Below are 24279 nucleotides of genomic sequence, written 5' to 3'. Positions count from 1 at the left end.
ACAAGAAGAGCGGGGTAGTAGATAGCACGCTTTTCTGTACCTCTCTTTGTTTTAACTTTCTGAGCGTGTTTTTAATCCAAACATATCATATCTATATGTTTTTGGAATCAGGAACCGACAAGGAATAAGATGAAAGTGTTTTTAAATTGATTTGGACAATTTAATTTTGATCATAATTTTTATATATTTAATTTTCAGAGCTTGTTTTTAATCCGAATATAACATATTTATATGTTTTTGGAATCAGCAAATGATGGAGAATAAGATAAACGTAAATTTGGATCGTTTTATAAAAATTTTTTTTTTTTTTACAATTTTCAGATTTTTAATGACCAAAGTCATTAATTAATTTTTAAGCCACCAAGCTGAAATGCAATACCGAAGTCCGGGCTTCGTCGAAGATTACTTGACCAAAATTTCAACCAATTTGGTTGAAAAATGAGGGCGTGACAGTGCCGCCTCAACTTTCACGAAAAGCCGGATATGACGTCATCAAAGACATTTATCAAAAAAATGAAAAAAACGTTCGGGGATTTCATACCCAGGAACTCTCATGTCAAATTTCATAAAGATCGGTCCAGTAGTTTAGTCTGAATCGCTCTACACACACACACACACACACACAGACACACAGACACACGCACATACACCACGACCCTCGTTTCGATTCCCCCTCGATGTTAAAATATTTAGTCAAAACTTGACTAAATATAAAAAGGAGACAGCTTTCAAAAAGCACTTTACACGGTCAATCTAGATCTTATTTATCCCCATCAATGAAGAAGCACGCGATAAGCAAATTCACGCTCCAGCACGCGTGTTTGGCAGTTCCGCATGGGTGAAATTTACAACCCCAACGGCATTTCTGCAAACCGTTCCCACGCTCCCGGCCCTCACATTGCCAATATCAGATGTGCTGATTGACAGCTTTGCACGCGCACCACGTGCTGCACGTCACGCTGATGACAAACAGCACGCACGTGCTACGCGTGCGTACTGTCTGCGCTTGGAGGCGCCCTCTTGAAGTGCTGCGGTTGGTTTTGGGGCGTGAAAAGCGGGTCAGTTTCAAGAGAGACAAGAGAGAGAGAGAGAGTGTGTGCACATGTGTGTGTGTGTGAGTATGTGCAAGTGTGTGTGTGTGTGTGTGAGAGAGAGAGAGAGTGTGTGTGTATGTGTATGTGTGTTTGAGAGAGAGAGAGAGAGAGAGAGAGAGAGAGAGAGAGAGAGAGAGAGAGAGAGAGAGAGAGAGAGAGAGAGAGATCTTACCTCAGATGTTTTGTCTCCAGGTCTCTGTCTTTGGCATTGGGGTTGCACTTCATTAGCATATACCAGAATAAAGACTCGATTTAAAAAAAAAATCATTTGACTCCTTTCTGTCCCAGATTGTTTTGAACATTTGCAAGCGGTGTCAGTCTTCACAATATATTGTCATTTTTATTGGACGCAACAACCAAATTCAAAACTACATAATACTGTAATAGACAAACGAAAACTTAGATTTGGATGCTGCATTTTACTTATTGATTTTGTCGATTAGCGTTGAAAACACATTAACTTTGCGTGAACTTGGAACATTAGATAAGTTGTGCTTTGGTCAACAGAGAGAGAGAGAGAGAGAGAGAGAGAGAGAGAGAGAGAGAGAGAGAGAGAGAGAGAGAAAGAAAGACAGAGGGAGAGAGAGAGAGAGAGAGAGAGAGAGAGAGAGAGAGAGAGAGAGAGAGAGAGAGAGAGAGAGAGAGAGAGAGAGAGAGAGAGATTTACACTCAACAATAATCGAACACGTTGTCGTTATCAAATTCTTTTTTAATCGTATAGGTTTTCATTTCATTGCAAAAGCAAAAAAACAAAAATCACGGGCTGAGGAATAATAACATTAATCCAGATCTCCTGCACCCGTAGTACAGATAATGTCTTTGAAAATCACAATTAGCTTTAGCACATGTTTTAATTCTCAGCCAAAACACCAGCAGCGACTTTATATATGTAGGCACTGAAGATTGCGTTACAATGTACGTCAGTAAGGTGAAACAAACACAACTCACAAATGGCTTTGCATAGCTGAGAACACACCTATAGGCGCCAATGTCTTCACACACACACACACACGCGCGCGCAAGGCCACACGTATTTTTCAGCACCCGTACGAAAACAGTCTTTTGCGGAATGTGGTAAAAATGTCCGTGTGGTGAACTGAAATCCCTCTCTCTCTCACTCTCCCCCCTCTCTCCCTCTCTGCCCCTGTCTCTTTCTCTTACCCCCCCCCCCTCTCTCTCTCTCTCTCTCGCTCATCTCTCTCTCTCTCTCTCTCTCTCTCTCTCTCTCTCTCTCTCTCTCTCTCTGTGCAGCATTCAACATTAATTTGGTAATCTAGCAAATCACAACGCGATAACTAAATCAGGGTTACAGTCACTTTCATATGCACGAAGAGAGTGAGACTTCACAATGTTGTCCTTTGATGACATTGGGGATATTTTGCACAACGATTCTGATCGCTTTCAGTCAATAATTATAGTCATGATGCCTCAGCTAAAAAGCAGCACCGTTCCCTTTTGTGCCTGAATGCATTGCAGAACACGTCAACATTTTATCATGTGTGTCAAAAGACATGGACTAGCTGTTATCGTCCAAAGACAATGACTATCAATCCTTGCTCCAGACCGTTGACTGATACAGAACTACAGACCCTCTCCGCGTTTCTCCCAAGAAATGTAATGAGCTATTTGCTGAGGAAAAAAAACAAAGGACCCTTTTCAGTCCGATCCGCATGTCCGTCACATTTACTCACAAAAATGAAACCGTTTCTGCCTTTATAATTATACGTGCTCACTGATGCTCACAAGTTTCATTGCCCAGATCTACACGTGGACGGCAAAATTGGACGTAAAGATGAATCTATTAATGCGTACATGTGGTCAGTCACGCTTACCGATTGCTCTAGTTCCACAAGTGAATAGCAGAACTGGACGTTCAAAACAGGCTGCTCGGAAGATCGCGGCCGTTGTCCTGTGCTTGCACGGCAGTAACGCAGAGTCCTTCTTGTAATTCTACAAGAACAGCAGAACTCCGATTAATCAGCTTGGTCACAGTGTGTAGTCGCGATTACAGGGCCCTTCGCGTAGCTCTGCAATGCGTAGTTCTACGTGCACGGCAAAACTAGGGTAAAATCAGCTTGGTCACACAGGATTCACACTCATTGGCCTGTGTGTAGTCACGAATGCAGGGCCCCTTTCTCAGCTCTGCACTGCGTAGTTCTACCGGAACAGCGCGGCTTCGTCGAAACCAGGACTGAGTCACCTCAGTCGTTGTGACTCAGTCGTTCCGAAGCCCTTTTTCGCATTTTCCAGGCACATGGGAACTGCAACGATGGAAGTTCCCTTTTCGTAGTTCTCCAGAAAAAACGGAGAACTCCGAGGGCAATCGGGCTGTTCACTGAAGCAATCAGACTCAGCGAATCCTGTGCTTTGTGCGAAGCGTGCTCGCCCCATGCAGTTCCACAAGGACAAGTTCTTCAAACTAGGTCACTCGACACTCGAGGACAGATGAACTGGTCAATGATGGACAACCACAGGCTGTTTGTGCGGAGTCTGAAGCTGCAAGGAAGCCAGGATGTCTCTCACTTCCTTCTCCAGCTCGAAGAGATGGCTATCGCGGTCCTCGGGGATGTGACGCCGGACGTACTCAGCCGTTCTCAAGACGTACTCGGTGTTAGGCCCAGCCTTGCCGTGAGCCGACACCACTTGTTGCGCCATCACCCGGACGTCAGCCTCGCCCATGTAGAACTGTGACGCGGCGGTGGCGGTGAATGACATCACTGAGAAGGGTTCTAACGTCATCGTGACGTCATTTTCGCTGTCGCTGGCGCTGTCGTCGTCATCCCCGTCGCTGGAATCGGGCTTGGAGATGTGGCGGGGGTGGAAGGGAGCGAGGATGGTGTCGTAGTCCCCTTTGGAGTTCTCTCTGACAAAGAGGTGATCCAGCGCGTGCTGCACGTGCTGTTTGCCGCGAATCTCGTAGGCCACGCCCCATGTCACCTCCTGTAACACAGCATTGTGATGGCACATGAGAATGAGGGGAAATAATGATTGCAATACTTCCACAAAGTGAGCTTTTACTGTCATGAACTGTGACTAAAGAACAGATTCCTTCTATATCTATATATATACGACTTGTGTCTGTCTGTCTCTGTGTGTGTGTGTGTGTGTGTGTGTGTGTGTGTGTGTGTGTGTGTGTGTGTGTGTGTTCGCGATGCACGGCCAAAGTTCTCGATTGATCTGCTTCAAATTTGGTGGGCATATTCAGGTAGACCCCGGACACAACCTGGTCGATGAGAATTTTCAACACGTGCTCTCAGCGCGCCGCGCTGAACCGATTTTGGTTTTTCTGTTCATCTTCCCAGATCCATTCCCAGTAACTCTTCCTTATCTTCTCCAGTGTTTTGCGTTTATCTTCCTTCCTTCGTGTGGCGTCAATCCATATTCCCGTTACTATTTTTAGAAGGTCACTGTCCACAACGCTAAATCCATATTCCCGTTACTATTTTTAGAAGTTTTCCTTGGTGTGGCGTCAATCGCCACTCACCCGGCAAAGCCGGGTACCCGGCGAAGCCGGGTATTCGGCTCTACTTCTTCCCGGCGAAGCCGGCTACCTGGCGAAGCGGGTATTCATCTAGTTTGGTTATATATCGACTGTTGCATTTGTATCTGTCTTGGTGTGCTGTCTTTTTACATTTAGTCAAGTTTTGACAAAATGTTTTAACATAGAGGGGGAATCGAGACGAGGGTCGTGGTGTATGTGTGTGTGTGTGTGTGTGCGTGTGTGTGTGTGTGTGTGTGTGTGTGTGTGTGTGTGTGTGTGTGTGTGTGTGTGCAGAGCGATTCAGAGTAAACTACTAGACTGATCTTTATGAAATTTTACATGAGAGTTCCTGGGCATGGTATCCCCGGACGTTGTTTTCATTTGTTTGATAAATTTCTTTGATGACGTCATATCCGGCTTTTTGTAAAAGTTGAGGCAGCAATGTCACACCCTCATTTTTCAATCTTTCTTTCTTTATTTGGTGTTTAACGTCGTTTTCAACCACGAAGGTTATATCGCGACGGGGAAAGGGGGGAGATGGGATAGAGCCACTTGTCAATTGTTTCTTGTTCACAAAAGCACTAATCAAAAATTTGCTCCAGGGGCTTGCAACGTAGTACAATGTATTACCTTACTGGGAGAATGCAAGTTTCCAGTACAAAGGACTTAACATTTCTTACATACTGCTTGACTAAAATCTTTACAAAAATTGACTATATTCTATACAAGAAACACTTAAACAAGGGTAAAAAGAGAAACAGAATCCGTTAGTCGCCTCTTACGACATGCTGGAGAGCATCGGGTAAATTCTTCCCCCTAACCCGCGGGGGGGATTTTTCAGTAAAGCAATCTTCGACGAAGGCCGGACTTCGGTATTGCATTTCAGCTTGGTGGCTTAAAAATTAATTAATGACTTTGGTCATTAAAAATCTGAAAATTGTAATACATTTTTTTTTATATAAAACGATCCAAATTTACGTTTATCCTATTATACATCATTTCCTGATTCCAAAAATCCTATAAATATGTTATATTCGGATTAAAAACAAGCTCTGAAAATTAAAAATACAAAAATTATGATCAAAATTAAATATCCGAAATCGATTTAAAAATAATTTCATCTTATTCCTTGTCGGTTCCTGATTCAAACAAACATATAGATGTGATATGTTTGGATTAAAAACACGCTCAGAAAGTTAAAACGAAGCAATCTTCTTTGATATATCCAAAGCATTCGATAGAGTTTGGCACCGGGGCTTATTGCATAAACTCGAAGCCGCTGGATTTAATGGGCCATTATTAAACTGGTTTACAGACTACCTAACAGATCGAAAATAAGCAGTTGTGTTAAAAGGCAGTAAATCAACTTATCTTCCAGTAGCAGCGGGAGTTCCTCAAGGTTCAGTGCTTGGACCTTTGCTCTTCTTAATTTATGTGAACGACATTGTACGTGATATAGAATCTACGATTAAGCTTTTTGCTGACGACACTAGCATCTTGTCTTTAGCCAATCACAACATCCGTGCCAACATTTTAAACTCAGATCTTGAAAAAATTGTTAATTGGGCAGAAACATGGAAGGTAGCATTTAACCATGCAAAAACTGAATTGGTGAACTTTTGTACACAAAGAACCCTTGATATCGCAGATCTAAACTTTGGCAATACCATCCTTGAAAGTTCCCAAAATCACAAACACTTAGGAATAATAACACAAAACGACTGTAAATGGGATGAACATATAAAATCTCTTGTTGCAAAGTGCAGAACTCTCGTAGCTTGCTTGCGTACATACAAATATAGACTGAGTCGAAAATCATTGGAAATTATGTTTAAATCCTTCATTCTACCACACTTTGATTATTGCGACATAGTATGGGACAATTGTCGCAAAACCCTGCGGCCCTATGCTCCACAGGGAGTCTACAGGAATAAGTCAAGTCAAGTAGCAAAACCCTAACAGATGAACTCGAAAAGTTAAACCTAGATGCAATACGAACAATCATCGGAGCTGTCCGCGGAACCAGTCATTTTAAGCTTTACGGAGAATCTGGACTCCAATCATTATCTGAAAGGCGTAACCGTCATAAACTAACAATGTTCCATAAAATTATTCACGACAAGACCCCCCCATACCTAGAAGCAGCACTCCCACCTCTCGTAGCAGCCAACAACCCCTACCACAGACGCCGCCCCTTAGAACGAAGTATACCCCCACATCGAACAGAAACGTACAAAACATCCTTTTTTCCCTCGACAACAGTACTCTGGAACCAACTACCTGAACAAATACAGTTAACCGACTCCCTCGGGGAATTTAAACATTACTTAACAAAAGGCGACACACATATTCCCGTTTACTTCTACAGTGGCAGTCGACAAACACAAATAATCCACACAAAAATGAGACTTAAAATTAGTGATCTAAAGAAAGACTTAGTTGAGCGACACCTTGCGGAAAACAGCGTATGCGACTGTGGTGACATGATGGAACAGAAACTGCAACACACTTTTTACTAGAATGCCGTTTACACTTAGCTGCAAGAAACAACACAATCAACAAACTAACCAACAACCTCATACACACAGATATTCTACTTCATGGAAACCCCTCCTTGCAAACAAAAATTAACAAAAAAATCTTTTTAACAGTACAGGAATTTATTGGACAGTCCGGCCGTTTCGAACAGATAAACATGTAAAGTGAAAGCACAATCGATACGTCTACCTCTCTCTCTCTCTCTCTCTCTCTCTCTCTCTCTCTCTCTCTCTCTCTCTCTCTCTCTCTCTCTCTCTCTCTCTCTCTCTCTCTCTCTCTCTCTCTCTCTCTCTCTCTCCCCCTCCCTCCCTCTCTATCTCTTACTCGCTAATACCATAAATATTATATATGTATTCTTAAACGGATTTTTGTTCTGATGTACAATTTTCATTCAATTTTCTTTTCATGTTTGCTTGCTTTTCATTTAAACTGTACAATAGCCGCCATTTATATGTACTTTCTAGAAAACTGTAAACACCACTATAAGCATTATGCTTGTTGCTGTTTACTCAATATGCGGTTTTTTGTGTAAATAATGCACAAACGTTAAATAAAACAGTTTAAACCAAAACGAAGAGAGGCACAGAAAAGCGTGCTATGCAGCACAGCTAAACCACTACCGCGCTAAACAGGCTCGTCAGTTTCACTCCGTTTTGCACAAGCGGCGGACTACGGTCATTGTGAAAAAATGCAGTGCGTCCAGTTTGATTCTGTGAGTTCCACAGCTTGACTAAGTGTAGTAATTTCGCCTTACGCGACTTGTTGTATTTGTGAGGCAAATTTATCTTTCTCGCACAGACAATAAAGTGTTTGTTCTTGTTCTCTTTCCCCCCTATATATAGCACTCCCGTTACAAGTCAGAAGGTATGTACGGTGTTGTACATAAACTTTGCACAGGAACACAGAGTTGTAAGGAAAATCAACTGTTCATTTCTGGTAACTTAACAATTGTTTTCAAAGTTTTGTTTCAAGACAAATGTACGCACAATCATATATGCTGAAGACATATGATCAATGCTATATAATATGCCCTTCCTTATATAAGTAACCGTCTTTTTATACCAAATCTGACAAATAATGACGCTATTTCCCCTCAATAATTATAACTAACATCAGGTGCCTATGGTTGTGCGTCTCTGCTGTACACACCTTGTACACCTTGCCAAGCTCTGCATGACCTCCGAGTGTCATTTATTGAGTAACAGCTCGTTGAACCCTGCACTGAGCTGACCGCGAATGCGCCAGAACTGGGTCAAATCGCAGTTGACCAGCTGACCGAAGAGCTGGCCAACGAGAGAGAGCAAGACTGAGTTTGCCAAGTGCTGAGCGGCTTGTTCAGGCCTTGCAGAGTGACACACCGGTGACACTGTGACGGTTCCCCTACGCTTTGTGTTCGGTGCCCTGACCCTTTGTGTTCGGTTCCCACTCGGTTCCCACACACCAAAATTCGCGGACAAAACATCCATTTATGGTAGTATTACGCAATGTTGCTCTCTGAGAATGGTCTTGTTAGATCTGTGAGTGTTTACACTACATGCCTAGGTGCTGTTGGATTGAAGGTTTTTGATATTTTAGCCGTTATTAGGTAGAATGCCTTCCACTTTACTGCAAAACTGCATAATTCGTAGCATCGGCAAGAAATATCCTACCAAAAAATGCCTGCTTGGAACTGTCGTTTGTCCAGCAAAAAGTTCAACATGTCTGTAGCAGACAGCCCAAGTTTCAAGATTGTAGGGCCATCCAAACAGCCGTAATAATAAAAACAACAAAAGTAGTCAGTGAAATTGGCTGTGTTCGGTCCCCACACACTTTTGTGACGTAGGCGTGACGGTTCCCATAATTCATTGTGTCGGTCCCCACTTTCTGTGTCGGACCCCACTTTCGACCTAATTTCTCTGTGACGGACCCCACAACCAGCCTATTTTGTGTCGGTCCCCACACCTTCTTGGATTTATGACTTGCCGGTTACTTGTATCATTGTATTCATTGAATCTAATTGTCTCGGAGTTATTTTTCAGCAAAAACCGGCAAGGCAGCACCTTTTGTGATACCAAGTAAGTCAGATGACATCAGTATGTGTGTGTGTGTGTGTGTGTGTGTGTGTGTGTGTGTGTGTGTGTGTGTGTGTGTGTGTGTGTGTATGTGTGAGAGAGAGAGAGAGAGAGAGAGAGTGAGAGAGAGAGAGAGAGAGAGAGAGAGAGAGAGAGATTGACACCTTTCCAGATCACTGACTCCGGTTATGCGACACTACCGCGAGCGTCACTACCGCGTGTCACACTACGGCGAGTACGACACTACCGCGTGTAACACTACCGCGTGTCACACTACCGCGAGTACGACACTACCGCGAGTATAACACTGCCGCGTGTCACACTACCGCGCGTACCACAACCGCGAGTACCATAACCGTAGAGAGAACGCATGCAAACTTCTTGTGAGTTTGTGTTCTAACGGCTTTGATTGGAAGCAACCCATTCTATATGTATTCTGATAGTGTGTTCTGATCGTTTTGAGTTCTTGGTTAGCATGACAAACATTGAATTAGTGTTCAGAGAACAGACCAGGCCTTTTTGTTTTATATTTCAAGGAAACATTTCAACCTTTGCCTTCAGCCATGGAAGTCATAAAATGACACGCGGTAATGTTATACTCGCGGTAGTGTGACACGCGGTAGTGTTATACTCGCGGTAGTGTCGTACTCGCGGTAGTGTCGTACTCGCGGTAAGTTCTGTTTCCGTACCCGCGACAGCGGCAGCGACAAAAGAAAACGCGCGCAAACGCGTGACGTGTTTCCGTACTTGCGTTTTAAACATGCGGTAAAATCTGTAAACTCCCGCGTTGCCGCGCGACAACGCGAAAAAATCGCCCCAGGACCCTTTAAAAAAAATCGCGTCGCTTGCCGCTTGTCGCGCCGCTAACGCGTCGCGCGTGTGGAAACACTCCTGGTCATACGGATAGTTTAGAGGTTGACCATGGGCAGCGCCATTTTGTTGTGAAATACGTCATCAGTTTGTGTACACAGGAAGTTGTGACATCCGTCACCCTATGGGAGGGGTGGAGGCAACATTGTTCATCTGTAGAAAGTTGTGAAATCCGTCACCCTATGGGAGGGGTGACGTCAAAATTGGTCATCACAGAGTTTGTGTAACACAGGAAGTTGTGAAATACGTCACCCTATGGGAGGGGTGACGTCAAAATTGTTCAACAAAAACATGATAAGTCGCATTGTGCAGGGTCAACTGCAACAAACTCAAACCGAGCCATTCATACCTAGCTGTATTTGAGTGACTTATATACCCGACATTTTTATTTCTTATTTTTAGCACAGGTGTAGGAAAAATCATGAACCAAAATGTTATTTATTTTCTAATTTAACATTTTTTTTACAAATATGACCATGGTCTTTTAAACATACAGTGACATTAAACATTGTTATGTTAAAAAAAAGAAAAAAGAAAAAAAGCTTTTGTGCACAAATCAGAAAATACATTGTACATTTTACCTACAGGCCAAACAGTGTCTGTTGGCGGCAAAGGGCCCAGCAAGTTGCTATTTTTAGATCGATTAAAAGTTGTCAAGAACAGGCGCTTACATTTGGATGTGTCCACTGATAGTAGGTTTGGTTGTGATCAATCAGAATGATGTAGGAATAAAAATGTATGACAGTTTGGTATGATGACATGTAATTCAAATATGCTGAAATGTAATATTATACATGATATAATATTATTATGGCTGTTGCCATGACCATGAACCCCAAGAAAGGTTTAATGTTATGTAAAATCAAAATACCAAAATCAAGCACCTACTAATCTGGTCTACGGTGCGGCTTGGACCTAATAATGGATGGACACGCAACTCGCTCAGCCAGCCAGCGCTGCGAGACTTTTACAGCTGCCAACTTCGCCGCGGCGAGCTCATTGGCTCAGTATTGAACTTGCGTCAAGGCCGATGCGCGTAGATTCCCAGAATGTTTACTTTCGGTTACATTCTTCGACAGCATTCGCAGAGGTGACTGCCGTATTGTGTACCGCAGTCAGAAGTAATTTATTACTTTTGGGAGTTTAGTAACGTGATATCAGTTTTCAATTGTTCGTTCACTTATATTGCTTTCAGATTTAACACACAAGAAACAGTAGCACGGTTTTCGTTGCGAAAATGTGCATTGGCAGTGCTACGCGATCGAATTGTGTATTATGTACACGCGGTGTTCTTCTGGAAAAGACGTCAGTCGTTCAGCCCGCGAGCGGTGGGATGGGGGGGGTTCACATGGTTTGTTTGTTTCAGAACCACACCCATATACACACATTTCACATGTAAACCATTTGTCCGCCCCCTGTCGATATTTATCGACTAAGTTCCTTGTTTTCTATGTGCTTGATTTTCGTCGCACCGCTGGAAAAACGCTATCGCGGGTACGGAAACACAACTTTAGTGTGAGACGCGGTAGTGGTACTCGCGGTAGTGACGCTCGCGGTAGTGACCAGCACCCGATCACTCCACATAAACGCTGGTTCTGGTTGCATTGTGCCGCTGACATACAGCTAATAGGATTTTTACACCCCCGGTATAGGGGTGTGTATAGGTTTCACTCGATGTGTTTGTGTTCGCAAGTAGATCTCAAGAATGAACGGACCGATCGTCACCAAACTTGGTGAACAGGTTCTATACATTCCTGAAACGGTCCTTACAAAAATTGGGACCAGTCAAACACACGGTTAGGGAGTTATTGGTGGATTAAAATTATACAAGGCCTGGTATAGACGGACACCCCCGTTGGTCAAAGGGAAATAACCATTCTCACTGCCACCAACTGAGAAGGTTATTTCCCTTTGACGGGGGTGTAGTTCCTATCGGAGGAATTTTTTGTTTTAATCCTTTTGTGGTATTGCTGATGATGCTGAACATGTATTTTACTAGTTTACCAATATGTATCTTTGACCCTGATAGCCTACGAAAACGGAGCAATCATGGCCCAACATTGGCCCAATGCTGAATTTATTGGCGCGGTGTTGAGCCTTAGTCGGGCCGTTGTCGTAGGCTGTCAGGGTTTATGTAGCCTTGTTCCATTGTATTCTGACTGTCATAAAGTAATTAATTTTAAGAGAAAGCAGTCATGAACACAAGGAGCTGGGAAAAGTTGACTCTTACAACAAGCGTGGATAAAGACACATACTTGACACAGGCAAGTACTCTTTTTATATTTAGTCAAGTTTTGACTAAATATTTTAACATCGAGGGGGAATCGAAACGAGGGTATGGTGTATGTGCGTGTGTGTGTGTGTGTGTGTGTGTAGAGCGATTCAGACTAAACTACTGGACCGATCTTTATGAAATTTGACATGAGAGTTCCTGGGTATGAAATCCCCGAACGTTTTTTTCATTTTTTTGATAAATGTCTTTGATGACGTCATATCCGGCTTTTCGTGAAAGTTGAGGCGGCACTGTCACGCTCTCATTTTTCAACCAAATTGGTTGAAATTTTGGTCAAGTAATCTTCGACGAAGCCCGGGGTTCGGTATTGCATTTCAGCTTGGTGGCTTAAAAATTAATTAATGACTTTGGTCATTAAAAATCTGAAAATTGTAAAAAAAAAATAAAAATTTATAAAACGATCCAAATTTACGTTTATCTTATTCTCCATCATTTGCTGATTCCAAAAACATATAAATATGTTATATTCGGATTAAAAACAAGCTCTGAAAATTAAATATATACAAATTATTATCAAAATTAATTTGTCCAAATCAATTTAAAAACACTTTCATCTTATTCCTTGTCGGTTCCTGATTCCAAAAACATATAGATATGATATGTTTGGATTAAAAACACGCTCAGAAAGTTAAAACAAAGAGACGTACAGAAAAGCGTGCTATCCTTCTTAGCGCAACTACTACCCCGCTCTTCTTGTCAATTTCACTGCCTTTGCCGTGAGCGGTGGACTACGAGTATACGGTCTTGCTGCGTTGCATTGCGTTCAGTTTCATTCTGTGAGTTCGACAGCTACTTGACTAAATATTGTATTTTCGCCTTACGCGACTTGTTTTATATTTAGTCAAGTTTTGACTAAATATTTTAACATCGAGGGGGAATCGAAACGAGGGTCGTGGTGTATGTGCGTGCGTGCGTGCGTGTGTGTGTGTGTGTGTGTGTGTGTGTGTAGAGCGATTCAGACTAAACTACTGGACCGATCTTTATGAAATTTGACATGAGAGTTCCTGGGTATGAAATCCCCGAACGTTTTTTTCATTTTTCTGATAAATGGCTTTGATGACGTCATATCCGGCTTTTCGTGAAAGTTGAGGCGGCACTGTCTCGCCCTCATTTTTCAACCAAATTGGTTGAAATTTTGGTCAAGTAATCTTCGACAAAGCCCGGGGTTCGGTATTGCATTTCAGCTTGGTGGCTTAAAAATTAATTAATGACTTTGGTCATTAAATATCTGAAAATTGTAAAAAAAAATTAAAATTTATAAAACGATCCAAATTTACGTTTATCTTATTCTCCATCATTTGCTGATTCCAAAAACATATAAATATGTTATATTCGGATTAAAAACAAGCTCTGAAAATTAAATATATAAAAATTATTATCAAAATTAAATTGTCCAAATCAATTTAAAAACACTTTCATCTTATTCCTTGTCGGTTCCTGATTCCAAAAACATATAGATATGATATGTTTGGATTAAAAACACGCTCAGAAAGTTAAAACAAAGAGAGGTACAGAAAAGCGTGCTATCCTTCTTAGCGCAACTACTACCCCGCTCTTCTTGTCAATTTCACTGCCTTTGCCATGAGCGGTGGCCTGACGATGCTACGAGTAAAATGGCATTGCGTTTCATTCTGTGAGTTCGACAGCTACTTGACTAAATATTGTATTTTCGCCTTACGCGACTTGTTTTTTTTTCAATCACCACTAGAAGTCCCTGGGCAGCATTTTGCTCTGAAAACTGAATCTCACATACGACAGGTGGATCTTTTATTTTAAAAATGTGCCAAATTGCATATCTCCAAGGCCGTAAGACTAAGAGTAGATATTGGGAAGGCCAGTTCAAGAAGGTGTGGGTGGATCAACACATAATTTGCTGGTATACTGGGAACCGTCCCAGAGATAAATAATGTTATATATTATTTGTGGCATAAACTAATAAAGTTAGTCTCTCTCTCTCTCTCTCTCTCTCTCTCTCTCTCTCTCTCTCTCTCTCTCTCTCTCTCTCTCTCTCACACACACACACATACACACACAAACTGATGTCATCTGACTTACTTGGTATCACAAAAGGTGCTGCCTTGCCGGTTGTTGCTGAAAAATAACTCCGAGACAATTAGATTCAATGAATACAATGATACAAGTAACCGGCAAGTCATAAATCCAAGAAGGTGTGGGGACCGACACAAAATAGGCTGGTTGTGGGGTCCGTCACAGAGAAATTAGGTCGAAAGTGGGGTCCGACACAGAAAGTGGGGACCGACACAATGAATTATGGGAACCGTCACGCCTACGTCACAAAAGTGTGTGGGGACCGAACACAGCCAATTTCACTGACTACTTTTGTTGTTTTTATTATTACGGCTGTTTGGATGGCCCTACAATCTTGAAACTTGGGCTGTCTGCTACAGACATGTTGAACTTTTTGCTGGACCAACGACAGTTCCAAGCAGGCATTTTTTGGTAGGATATTTCTTGCCGATGCTACGAATTATGCAGTTTTGCAGTAAAGTGGAAGGCATTCTACCTAATAACGGCTAAAATATCAAAAACCTTCAATCCAACAGCACCTAGGCATGTAGTGTAAACACTCACAGATCTAACAAGACCATTCTCAGAGAGCAACATTGCGTAATACTACCATAAATGGATGTTTTGTCCGCGAATTTTGGCGTGTGGGAACCGAGTGGGAACCGAACACAAAGGGTCAGGGCACCGAACACAAAGCGTAGGGGAACCGTCACAGTGTCACCGGTGTGAGTGAATAATTATATCTGCTGCCTGGGTTGTTATGATTATAATGATCTAACGTGATGTCCTGTCTGAGCGTCAAGGCTGTGTGTGTGTGTGTATGTACATGTGTGTGTGTGTGTGTGTGTGGCGTCCGTGTGTGTCTGTATGTGTGTGTGCGTGTGTGTGTGTATGTGTGTGTTTGTGTGCATCTGTGTGTGTGTGTGTGTGTGTGTGTGTGTGTGTGTGTGTGTGTGTGTGTGTGTGCGTGCGTGCGTGCCCGCGTGCCTGACTCAGTGACTGTCTGTCTGTCTGTGCTGGTTACGGGTGAGGTGCACATGTAACTATGTACATTAATTACGATGTCAATGGCCTATGTCTGCCTACATTGCAACCCCGCAGCCTACGTCTGGCATCTCATTGTTTTCTACACATCATTCCACCCACATACAAACACACACACAAAACTAAAAAAAAAAAAAATCCACAAAAAACATTAAACAACAAAACAAACAACATCATCAACACACACAGTGAATCACGTGATGCACGTGACACAATCACACCCTGCGCACGTTTTCGCTTTGCACCTTTATGAATGCACAAAACAAACACCGCTGCACTATTCCAATTGTACGCACACACGCACTCATTTTGTCACAGTTTGCTTTTGGTGCAGCAAAGCCTTGTTTTTTTAGACCTGTTTGAAAGTGCGGGGCAAACGTGTTGCATAAACATTGTTTGCAAGCTTCAAGCTGACTGTTTTGGTTTAGGCCCAAGAAACACAGTTTTTGGTTACGGTACTCGACCAACCCTATTTTATGATTTCGAGCCTTTTCCAATTGTCAAAAAAATCAAACAAACAAGCAAAGACAAAACCCAAACGCGGAGCAAACCTACCGACCTACCGTATTTGTTGGCTTTGTTACCTTAACCACAACTTTTCTTGTTTTGTTTTTGTTTCTTTGCCTTATTTATGTTTAATTAGCATATTGGGTTAGAATCATCATACGCAGTGTTCTTTGACCGATTGATAACCGAGCAACTGCGAACATCTGATCACGCGGTGTCTCAAAATACCTTGTTGTCATTGCTGTTTATTATAACAGAAGTGCAGCATTCCTGGATACAACTTTGCCTTTTTAAAAACCTTCAATGAAGTTTCAACCCGCAAATATCTTTTTTGTTGTTGTAGCAAAAACATGAACAGTTTGGTGAAGCTGATTAAAACATGTTCTTTTGTAATAAAATGGTAAGTCGAATTTTATGTTCTCCCGCCTCAGTCATCGCTTTGGCTCTTGCAGTCGCTTGTTCATTCATTCAGTCAATTCCCAATTTTTGCTGTCGCCCCACTGGATTTACTTGCTGTTTTATTTCCAGAACGCCTACGTCTTTTGGGCTATAAAATCTAGCCAGGAATATAAACATACATGTCAACGGACTCATAAACAAGTCGCGCAAGGCAAAATTACTACATTTAGTGAAGCTGTGGAACTCACAGAATGAAACTGAACGCACTGCATTTTTTCACAATGACCGTAGTCCGCCGCTTGTGCAAAACGGAGTGAAACTGACGAGCCTGTTTAGCGCGGTAGTGGTTTAGCTGTGCTGCATAGCACGCTTTTCTGTGCCTCTCTTCGTTTTAACTTTCTGAGCGTGTTTTTAATCCAAACATATCATATCTATATGTTTTTTGGAATCAGGAACCGACAAGGAATAAGATGAAATTATTTTTAAATCGATTTCGGAAATTTAATTTTGATCATAATTTTTATATTTTTAATTTTCAGAGCTTGTTTTTAATCCAAATATAACATATTTATATGTTTTTGGAATCAGGAAATGATGTAGAATAAGATGAACGTAAATTTGGATCGTTTTATATAAAAAAATTATTACAATTTTCAGATTTTTAATGACCAAAGTCATTAATTAATTTTTAAGCCACCAAGCTGAAATGCAATACCGAAGTCCGGCCTTTGTCGAAGATTGCTTTACAAAAATGTCAATCAATTTGATTGAAAAATGAGGGTGTGACAGTGCCGCCTAAACTTTTACAAAAAGCCGGATATGACGTCATCAAAAGTATTTATCGAAAAAAAGAAAAAAACGTCCGGGGATATCATTCCCAGGAACTCACATGTCAAATTTCATAAAGATCGGTTCAGTAGTTTGGTCTGAATCGCTCTACACACACACACGCACAGACAGACAGACACACACACATACACCACGACCCTCGTCTCGATTCCCCCTCTACATGTTAAAACATTTAGTCAAAACTTGACTAAATGTAAAAACGATCCGATCGCGCTTCCACGCATCTCATGTTTTGGTGCAACGTCACCTGTCTTTGTTCTGTGTGCACCACGGAAAAAGTCGCGACCGAAGAGTCCTTCACCTCAAACTGAGAGAAAAGACTGCGAGGCATGTGTGATCACACTCGGCACTGGGCCCTGTTTTGTTCTAAGAGTGGTGACGAAAAACTATTATGAATACACCAGTGGAAAGCGCCAGTAACCTTACCTGACCCCGTAATGACAAATCCTCATGCAGAAACAATGTTTGCATCGGGTGGGTCTGTGCCAGGTTATGGCGGTCAAAACAAATATATAGCAAGGAAATGCCTAGAGTCTTTACCTGATTAATCTTAATCTTCTAAAAAAGGTCGATGCACTCAAGAGACAATTTTGCAAACACTTGCTCGCGTGTGTTTCGACAAAGACAAAATTATGGTATGTTTTTATCGTACATTGTTTGTCGTTTTGTGCACAACATGTGTCTTTTGCCTTCAAGATTAGCACAAATTGTACATAATTATATTTCTGTTACTGGAGAAATGTTAACCCTTTTATCCTGCTATAGTTGGATATCAAGGCAACGGAAGACTAAAATATACTTGCTTGAATTCAATCAGCTCGAGATAAAAAAAATAAAAAAAAATAAAAAGTGTTAAGCTGGGGGTTGGGCTTATTAAAGCAGAGTTCAATGATGAGAGACTCGCTTTCTGTTGACATTTCTCCAAAATAAAACATTGGTGACAAGAAACTAGTCAATGAGTATAATTAACGAAGGGAGTGAGTAAAAGATTACTGAGTGGTGACAACTGCATGTTAGACAGCAGCGAGCATGGACAGACATAGACATGCACGTACAGATACATGCACGAGATCGCGTACACACACACACACACACCCACACCCAAACCCAACACACTCTCATCCCCCTCCTGCACCCCAAAACACACACACAAACGTGCACAAAAATAGAGATGAAAATATTGATTGAGTTGTCGACTTACCACAGGGTCAGGCACAAGGATTGCAACACGGCCAGGCTGTGAACAGAGAGACAGAAAATCGAATTTTATTATGCTGGGTGCAAAACATGACTTGTGCGTCTTCCCATTTGCAGTGCGATATATATATGGCAAGCTTCGCGTTCATTCCAAATTACGCAGTTTTCTTGAGTCAGTAAACACTCGTCCCTATTTATATTTTTGTCCGACTCTCTGTCTGTCAGTATCTGTCTGTCTTTCTCTCTCGCAGTCTCTCTCTCTGAAACACAGACACACACACACACGCACACACACACATACACACAAGCACACGCATGCACATAGTGACAGACATACTCTCTCTCTCTTTCTCTCTCTCTTTCTCTCTCTCACTCTCTCTGTTTTCTCTCTCGCCTCATTCTTTACTTCGTGCTTGGCCTTTATTTGTCCTGTCGTCCTTCAGGCATTTGTACTTTTTGGACAATGTTAATTCATACCTACGCGATTTATCACTCTGCATGGGGGCGAGAAATGGAGGGGACGGTGGTTCCAAGGTTAATTGGAGGGGGGTCACAGTCTTGTGTTGCTCGAGCGACTTTGCATGTGTGTGTTTGTTTGTGTTCTCTCCTTGCCATTGACCCTTCAACACCGAACAGAACTAATTTACATTATACCTCCAACTGCGAAATAGCTGTCAGTGCGTTGGCCTTGAAGCCATTAAAACCTACAATGCAGCTAGCTGAACCCAGAGCGTCACAGGGCCTTGCATTTTTATTCGTGACGCTTGCAGGTGCATGTCATTACAACCTGCACGTGCAACCTGCTGCTGCCACGTGATCCGATAGAACACGTGATCAACCTGCTGCTGTAATCATAGAACATTTTGTTGATAACAACTTTTTGGATATGTTTTGTTTTGTTTGTTTGTTTGTTTGTTTGTTTTGTTTTGTTTGTTTTGTTTGTTGTTGTTGTTTTAGTCACATTGACTATAACATTTTATTTTTGTGTGACAAAGTGTTTAACAATCATACAGTAAACAACTTTGTATAAAATGGATTGGTATACGAAAGGTATGGGACTGGGAACAACAGTATGTGCCTGTCGCAAATCCTACAAAGTTTGTCGCACGCCAAGTCACTTGCTACATCAGGCTATAACTGGCATGGTTCAGGACTAGCCAAGTCCGCTGTTTGTCGCAAAATACGCGTGTATTGTCGCTCACAAAATGCAATAAATTCGACAATGCCCAGCCCAGATAAAAAGTATACTCCTACTCTCAGGAACACTGAATTCGATGGTGCCTCTCGCATAAAGGCCAACACATATATCGGTGAACTTGTAAAACACACACAAACTGTACATAATTATAGCCACTCAGCCAGCACTAAAACTATTAGTACCACGCATCGTTCTGCCGGAAAAGCGGCTGAGACGGCCCGGAATGTGAGCAAAACAAGCTTGGGCGAATACGGCAAGGTGAATCGTTGAGCGGAAACTTGTGGTGTTTTGTTATTGCACTCTTGTGATTGATGACGTTTTCTTTCGTTATGAGGTGCGTTAATGCAGTCATGATCTTAAAGCTTGAAGTCAACCATGTGTAAGATTGGATTGTGAAGGGATATGACGCAGACATAAACTGACACACGAGACGCAGGCAGGTTATGCATACAAGTGAGCAGAACGTGAAACTTTCCGTTCTGCCCTGGCCCGGTATGGAAAGAGCCGTTCTGGAACTCTTCGTGAAATCATCAAACCCAAAAAGTGTTCAAAGTTTCAGAGGTCTAGCTTTAAAAAGACGTCTGTCCGTGGACAAAAAACTTAACGTTGAGGTTATCTTAGAAGTTTTTAAAGCTAGACCTCTGAAACTTTGCCGCACACTTTTAGGGTTTGATGATTTCACGAAGTCAGTCACCCCAGAACTCTTCCCAGGGCAGAACGGAAAATGTTACGTTCCGCTCACTTGTATGTATAACCTGTCTGTGTTTATGTCTGCGTCATATATATAAGCTGATGAGCTAAGTTTCTGTCTTTTTCATTGTTCTCTCGTTGTATGTGCGACCACTACAAAGACAATTACTAGGTCGACGTACTTATTTGTGTATGTTTTGTTGTGACTTTGATTAAACGTTCAATAAATTTACCATTCTTTTTTTTTAAATTATAGACTCAAAGGTGTGTGTGGGTGGGGGTGGGGAAAAGGAGGTAATGGTGAAAGGATCTCGTGTCAGAATTGTTAGAAATGGAATTCATCCACGACTCATAACAATCACAACCGACATTATGACTACTACTACGCATTTTACAACGCAGTTATGAAAATAATCACAAAACAAACAAAGCCATGATACAGTATTACGCGTTAAAAACATATCTCTCTATCTGTCTCTTTCTCCGGACTCTCTCTCTCTCTCTACAAAATGACTGCGAAGATACAAGTTGACGGCGCCGAAGGCGCCTAAGCCTCTAGGGGGGTCCGGGAGCATGCCCCCCCCCGGAAATTTTTTTTATCCAAAGAAGCAAAATAGAGCTATCTGGTGCATCCTGAGCCAATAAATTACCTCTTTTTTTGGGGGGTGGGGGGTTACGTAACCCGTGTAACCCCCCCCCCCCCCCAGATCCGCCCTTGCTCTCTCTCTCTCTCTCTCTCTCTCTCTCTCTCTCTCTCTCTCTCTCTCTCTCTCTCTCTCTCTCTCTCTCTCTCTCTCCCCCCCCCTGCATGCGCGCACACGTCAGTGAGAGCATGCGTGCGTGCGTGCGCTTTAAAATGAAAATGCTTAATAATAAACTGACAATATTCAAAAAACAGGATACTCACATTCTTGGAGCATCCACGCATGTTGGTGTTTCCTTGAAAGAACCGCCTCTTGAAACCCTTGATGTGTCCGACTACCTGTTGATGGTAGTGGAACCCAGGTTTCCATAGCAACGAAGCATACCCGAACACCCACAGACTGTTGTCGTTTCTCTTCATCTCCATAATGCTGGTATTTGTGGTAAAAATCGAAACAAATCTGGAGAAAAATCAAGAGAGGGTGATTTTCTGCCTAGTTCAGCGATTTACTGGTCCGCTGATGCAATACCGATTTTGTCGCGCTTGAAGTCTTTTCTGCAGCCGGTCGCTGTGTTTCAGTAGTGTTCAAAGCTAGACTGAACAGTTCCACGACATAATGCGGTGAAACTCGTTGAATCAGTCTAGGAAAAATGATTCCTGCAATAGTCTGGCTGAATATGATGAATAAAAACCTCAGTCAATGTTTGCCAGTTCAGTTTATTCCTCCACTGCGTCAGGAACTAAACCCGCACCAGCTGTCGAGTGTGATCAATGAAATTGACACTGACCAGCGTGAACACGATCAAACCGCCCGATCGTTTACAGCTGAAGCTGAAGCCTCTTCTTCACATGCGTCGCACTTATCAGTGTTATAATCAAGAAACGAGAACCGCTATCGACTCCGTCTGTGCTGGAAAGTTTTCGTAGTTGACCGACCACCTTGCGTCTCACGGAGCGAAAGTAACAACAACGGAAGCAGCGCTGGCGTATTTACCAACTCGCTTCACGCGCCGACCTCTCGGTGACCTCGCTCAACTAGCCAATGAAACGCGCGGCCATTGATCATGTTATGCGGAGCGCTGACGCGATTGGGTGCCGCCCAAGTTGGCATGACTGAATATACACGAGGCTTGGTGGTAGTTGCATCAGCTGTTTACAGTGTTTTTCACCCGCTGTTGGTCTGTCGCTCTTTCTATCTATCTCACGAACACTTCATTTTCAAAGAGTTGCATCATCAAGCAGTGTTGTACTGATGTAGTGTGTGCGGTATAGTAGTGCAAGAAAACTTACTGCAAGTGAAGATAACTGTTGTTTACGATCGATGGTTGTGGGAGACAAATCGTGCATGGTGTGCGTAATTTTTATATAATGTTCAGCTATATTCAGCTCGGTGGTGTACTACTCTAATCATCATCGTGTATCTTCGGCTTCTCGTTCGCTCCTCAAGTTTAGCGCTTCCATTACGCCGTCTTCTAACTTATAAATAACTCCTTGCGATCAAAACATAAGAGAGAGACTGAGAGAGAGAGAGAGAGAGAGAGAGAGAGAGAGAGAGAGAGAGAGAGAGAGAGAGAGAGAGAGAGAGAGAGAGAGAGAGAGAGAGAGAGAGAGAGAGAGAGGGCACACTCCATGAACTTTGACAGGTTTAACTCAATAAGCTGATGGCCATATCACAATCCAACTAAATGGATCATTATGAATCGACAATAACGTCATCAATACCGAAGAAACGGTTTTAATTTTTGCGCAGCACGTGCATCGATATATATATATATAGCCTGAATCAACACCCAAAGCGAAAGCTGACTATTAAGTTGGAACTAAAATACACAGATGGAATGCTAATGTAAAAAACACAGTAATTGATTCAAACAGCAGTGTCACTGCATGGCTTGAGTTTTTGTAATTCGAAACAGGTCATGTTTTGAGAACAACAAAAGAAACCCGAAACTCGTCGCAAGGAAAAACCCAGTCACTTTCTGAGAGATGAATCGATGAATCGAAGTTTAGACTTTGTGCAGGTAAACACCTTGATGACTCCAATCATGTCTGACTGGACATTACGTGAGCATCTAAGAACCTCAGAATGCCGGAAAGCCGGTGTAGGATCCGGTCCGGTCCCCCCTCTGAAGTAGTCCCCCGGGGGACCAATTCGTGGCAAAAACTGCTCTATAATGGTCCCCCCTTAGACATCCAGCCTCGTTTTTCTTGTTACAATGTTAGTAATGTTACCAGCAATTTTAGAGAAAAGAAAGGAAAGAATCAGAGACTGGTTTCATTTCTTCTTATCAGTATTTATTTATTATTCATTTTATTTCATGTCATTTTTCTTTTGAACGGCATTATAAATCAGATCTATTTTATTTTCTGCAAAATATAGTCAAACAAAGAGATTGCTGTCTGTGCACTACATAATACCGGACGAAGATATAGATTGAAAATGGCTTGAATGCCTAAGAAAAACGAGGCTGGATGTCTAAGGGGGGACCATTATAGAGCAGTTTTTGCCACGAATTGGTCCCCCGGGGGACTACTTCAGAGGGGGGACCGGACCGGACCCTACACCGGACTGTATCAACACTGATTCTACGTCAGTCTCAGAAATACACCACGAGATTTTGAGGACAAATGGATAATGGAAGGCAGAGTAATGAGGTCGTGGACATTCAAGACAGATTTTGAGGAACAGTTCTGCTGGAAAACACGCAGTGTATATGTCGTGCCGAATTCACGTAATTGCCGATTTCGCGTATTGGGCAGAGTTTTGCCGATTATGCGAAATGGGCAAAAATGATGTCGATTACGCAGAATCGGCAATTACGTGAAATCGGCACGACATTTACATGTACAGACAAGAAACAAAACAAAAACACACAAAAAGAAGGAGAATAAAAAACAAGAAAAAACAAGTCGCGTAAGGCGAAAATACAATATTTAGTCAAGTAGCTGTCGAACTCACAGAATGAAACTGAACGCAATGCCATTTTTCAGCAAGACCGTACATACTCGTAGCATCGTCACCGCTCATGGCAAAGGCAGTGAAATTGACAAGAAGAGCGGGGTAGTAGTTGCGCTAAGAAGGATAGCACGCTTTTCTGTACCTCTCTTTGTTTTAACTTTCTGAGCGTGTTTTTAATCCAAACATATCATATCTATATGTTTTGGAATCAGGAACCGACAAGGAATAAGATGAAAGTGTTTTTAAATTGATTTGGACAATTTAATTTTGATAATAATTTTTATATATTTAATTTTCAGAGCTTGTTTTTAATCCAAATATAACATATTTATATGTTTTTGGAATCAGCAAATGATGGAGAATAAGATAAACGTAAATTTGGATCGTTTTATAAATTTTTATTTTTTTTTACAATTTTCAGATTTTTAATGACCAAAG

General features: G+C 42.1%; 1 protein-coding gene across 1 annotated transcript; it reads right to left on the bottom strand.

Moving 5' to 3' along the window:
- Nucleotides 1–2275: 2275 nt before the first annotated feature.
- LOC138951619 (putative glutathione-specific gamma-glutamylcyclotransferase 2) lies at nucleotides 2276–21871 on the bottom strand. The gene is made up of 3 exons (XM_070323148.1): nucleotides 21147–21871; nucleotides 18356–18391; nucleotides 2276–4034 (listed from the first exon to the last, which is right to left on the bottom strand). The coding sequence occupies exons 1-3, from the start codon at nucleotides 21306–21308 to the stop codon at nucleotides 3549–3551; spliced, it is 684 nt and encodes a 227-aa protein (XP_070179249.1). The 5' UTR covers nucleotides 21309–21871; the 3' UTR covers nucleotides 2276–3548.
- Between the last annotated feature and the right edge of the window lie 2408 nt (nucleotides 21872–24279).

This window comes from Littorina saxatilis, linkage group LG17 (genome assembly GCF_037325665.1).
Source record: "Littorina saxatilis isolate snail1 linkage group LG17, US_GU_Lsax_2.0, whole genome shotgun sequence".
NCBI lineage: Eukaryota > Metazoa > Mollusca > Gastropoda > Littorinimorpha > Littorinidae > Littorina > Littorina saxatilis.
This window is presented reverse-complemented; position numbering and strand designations above follow the sequence as displayed.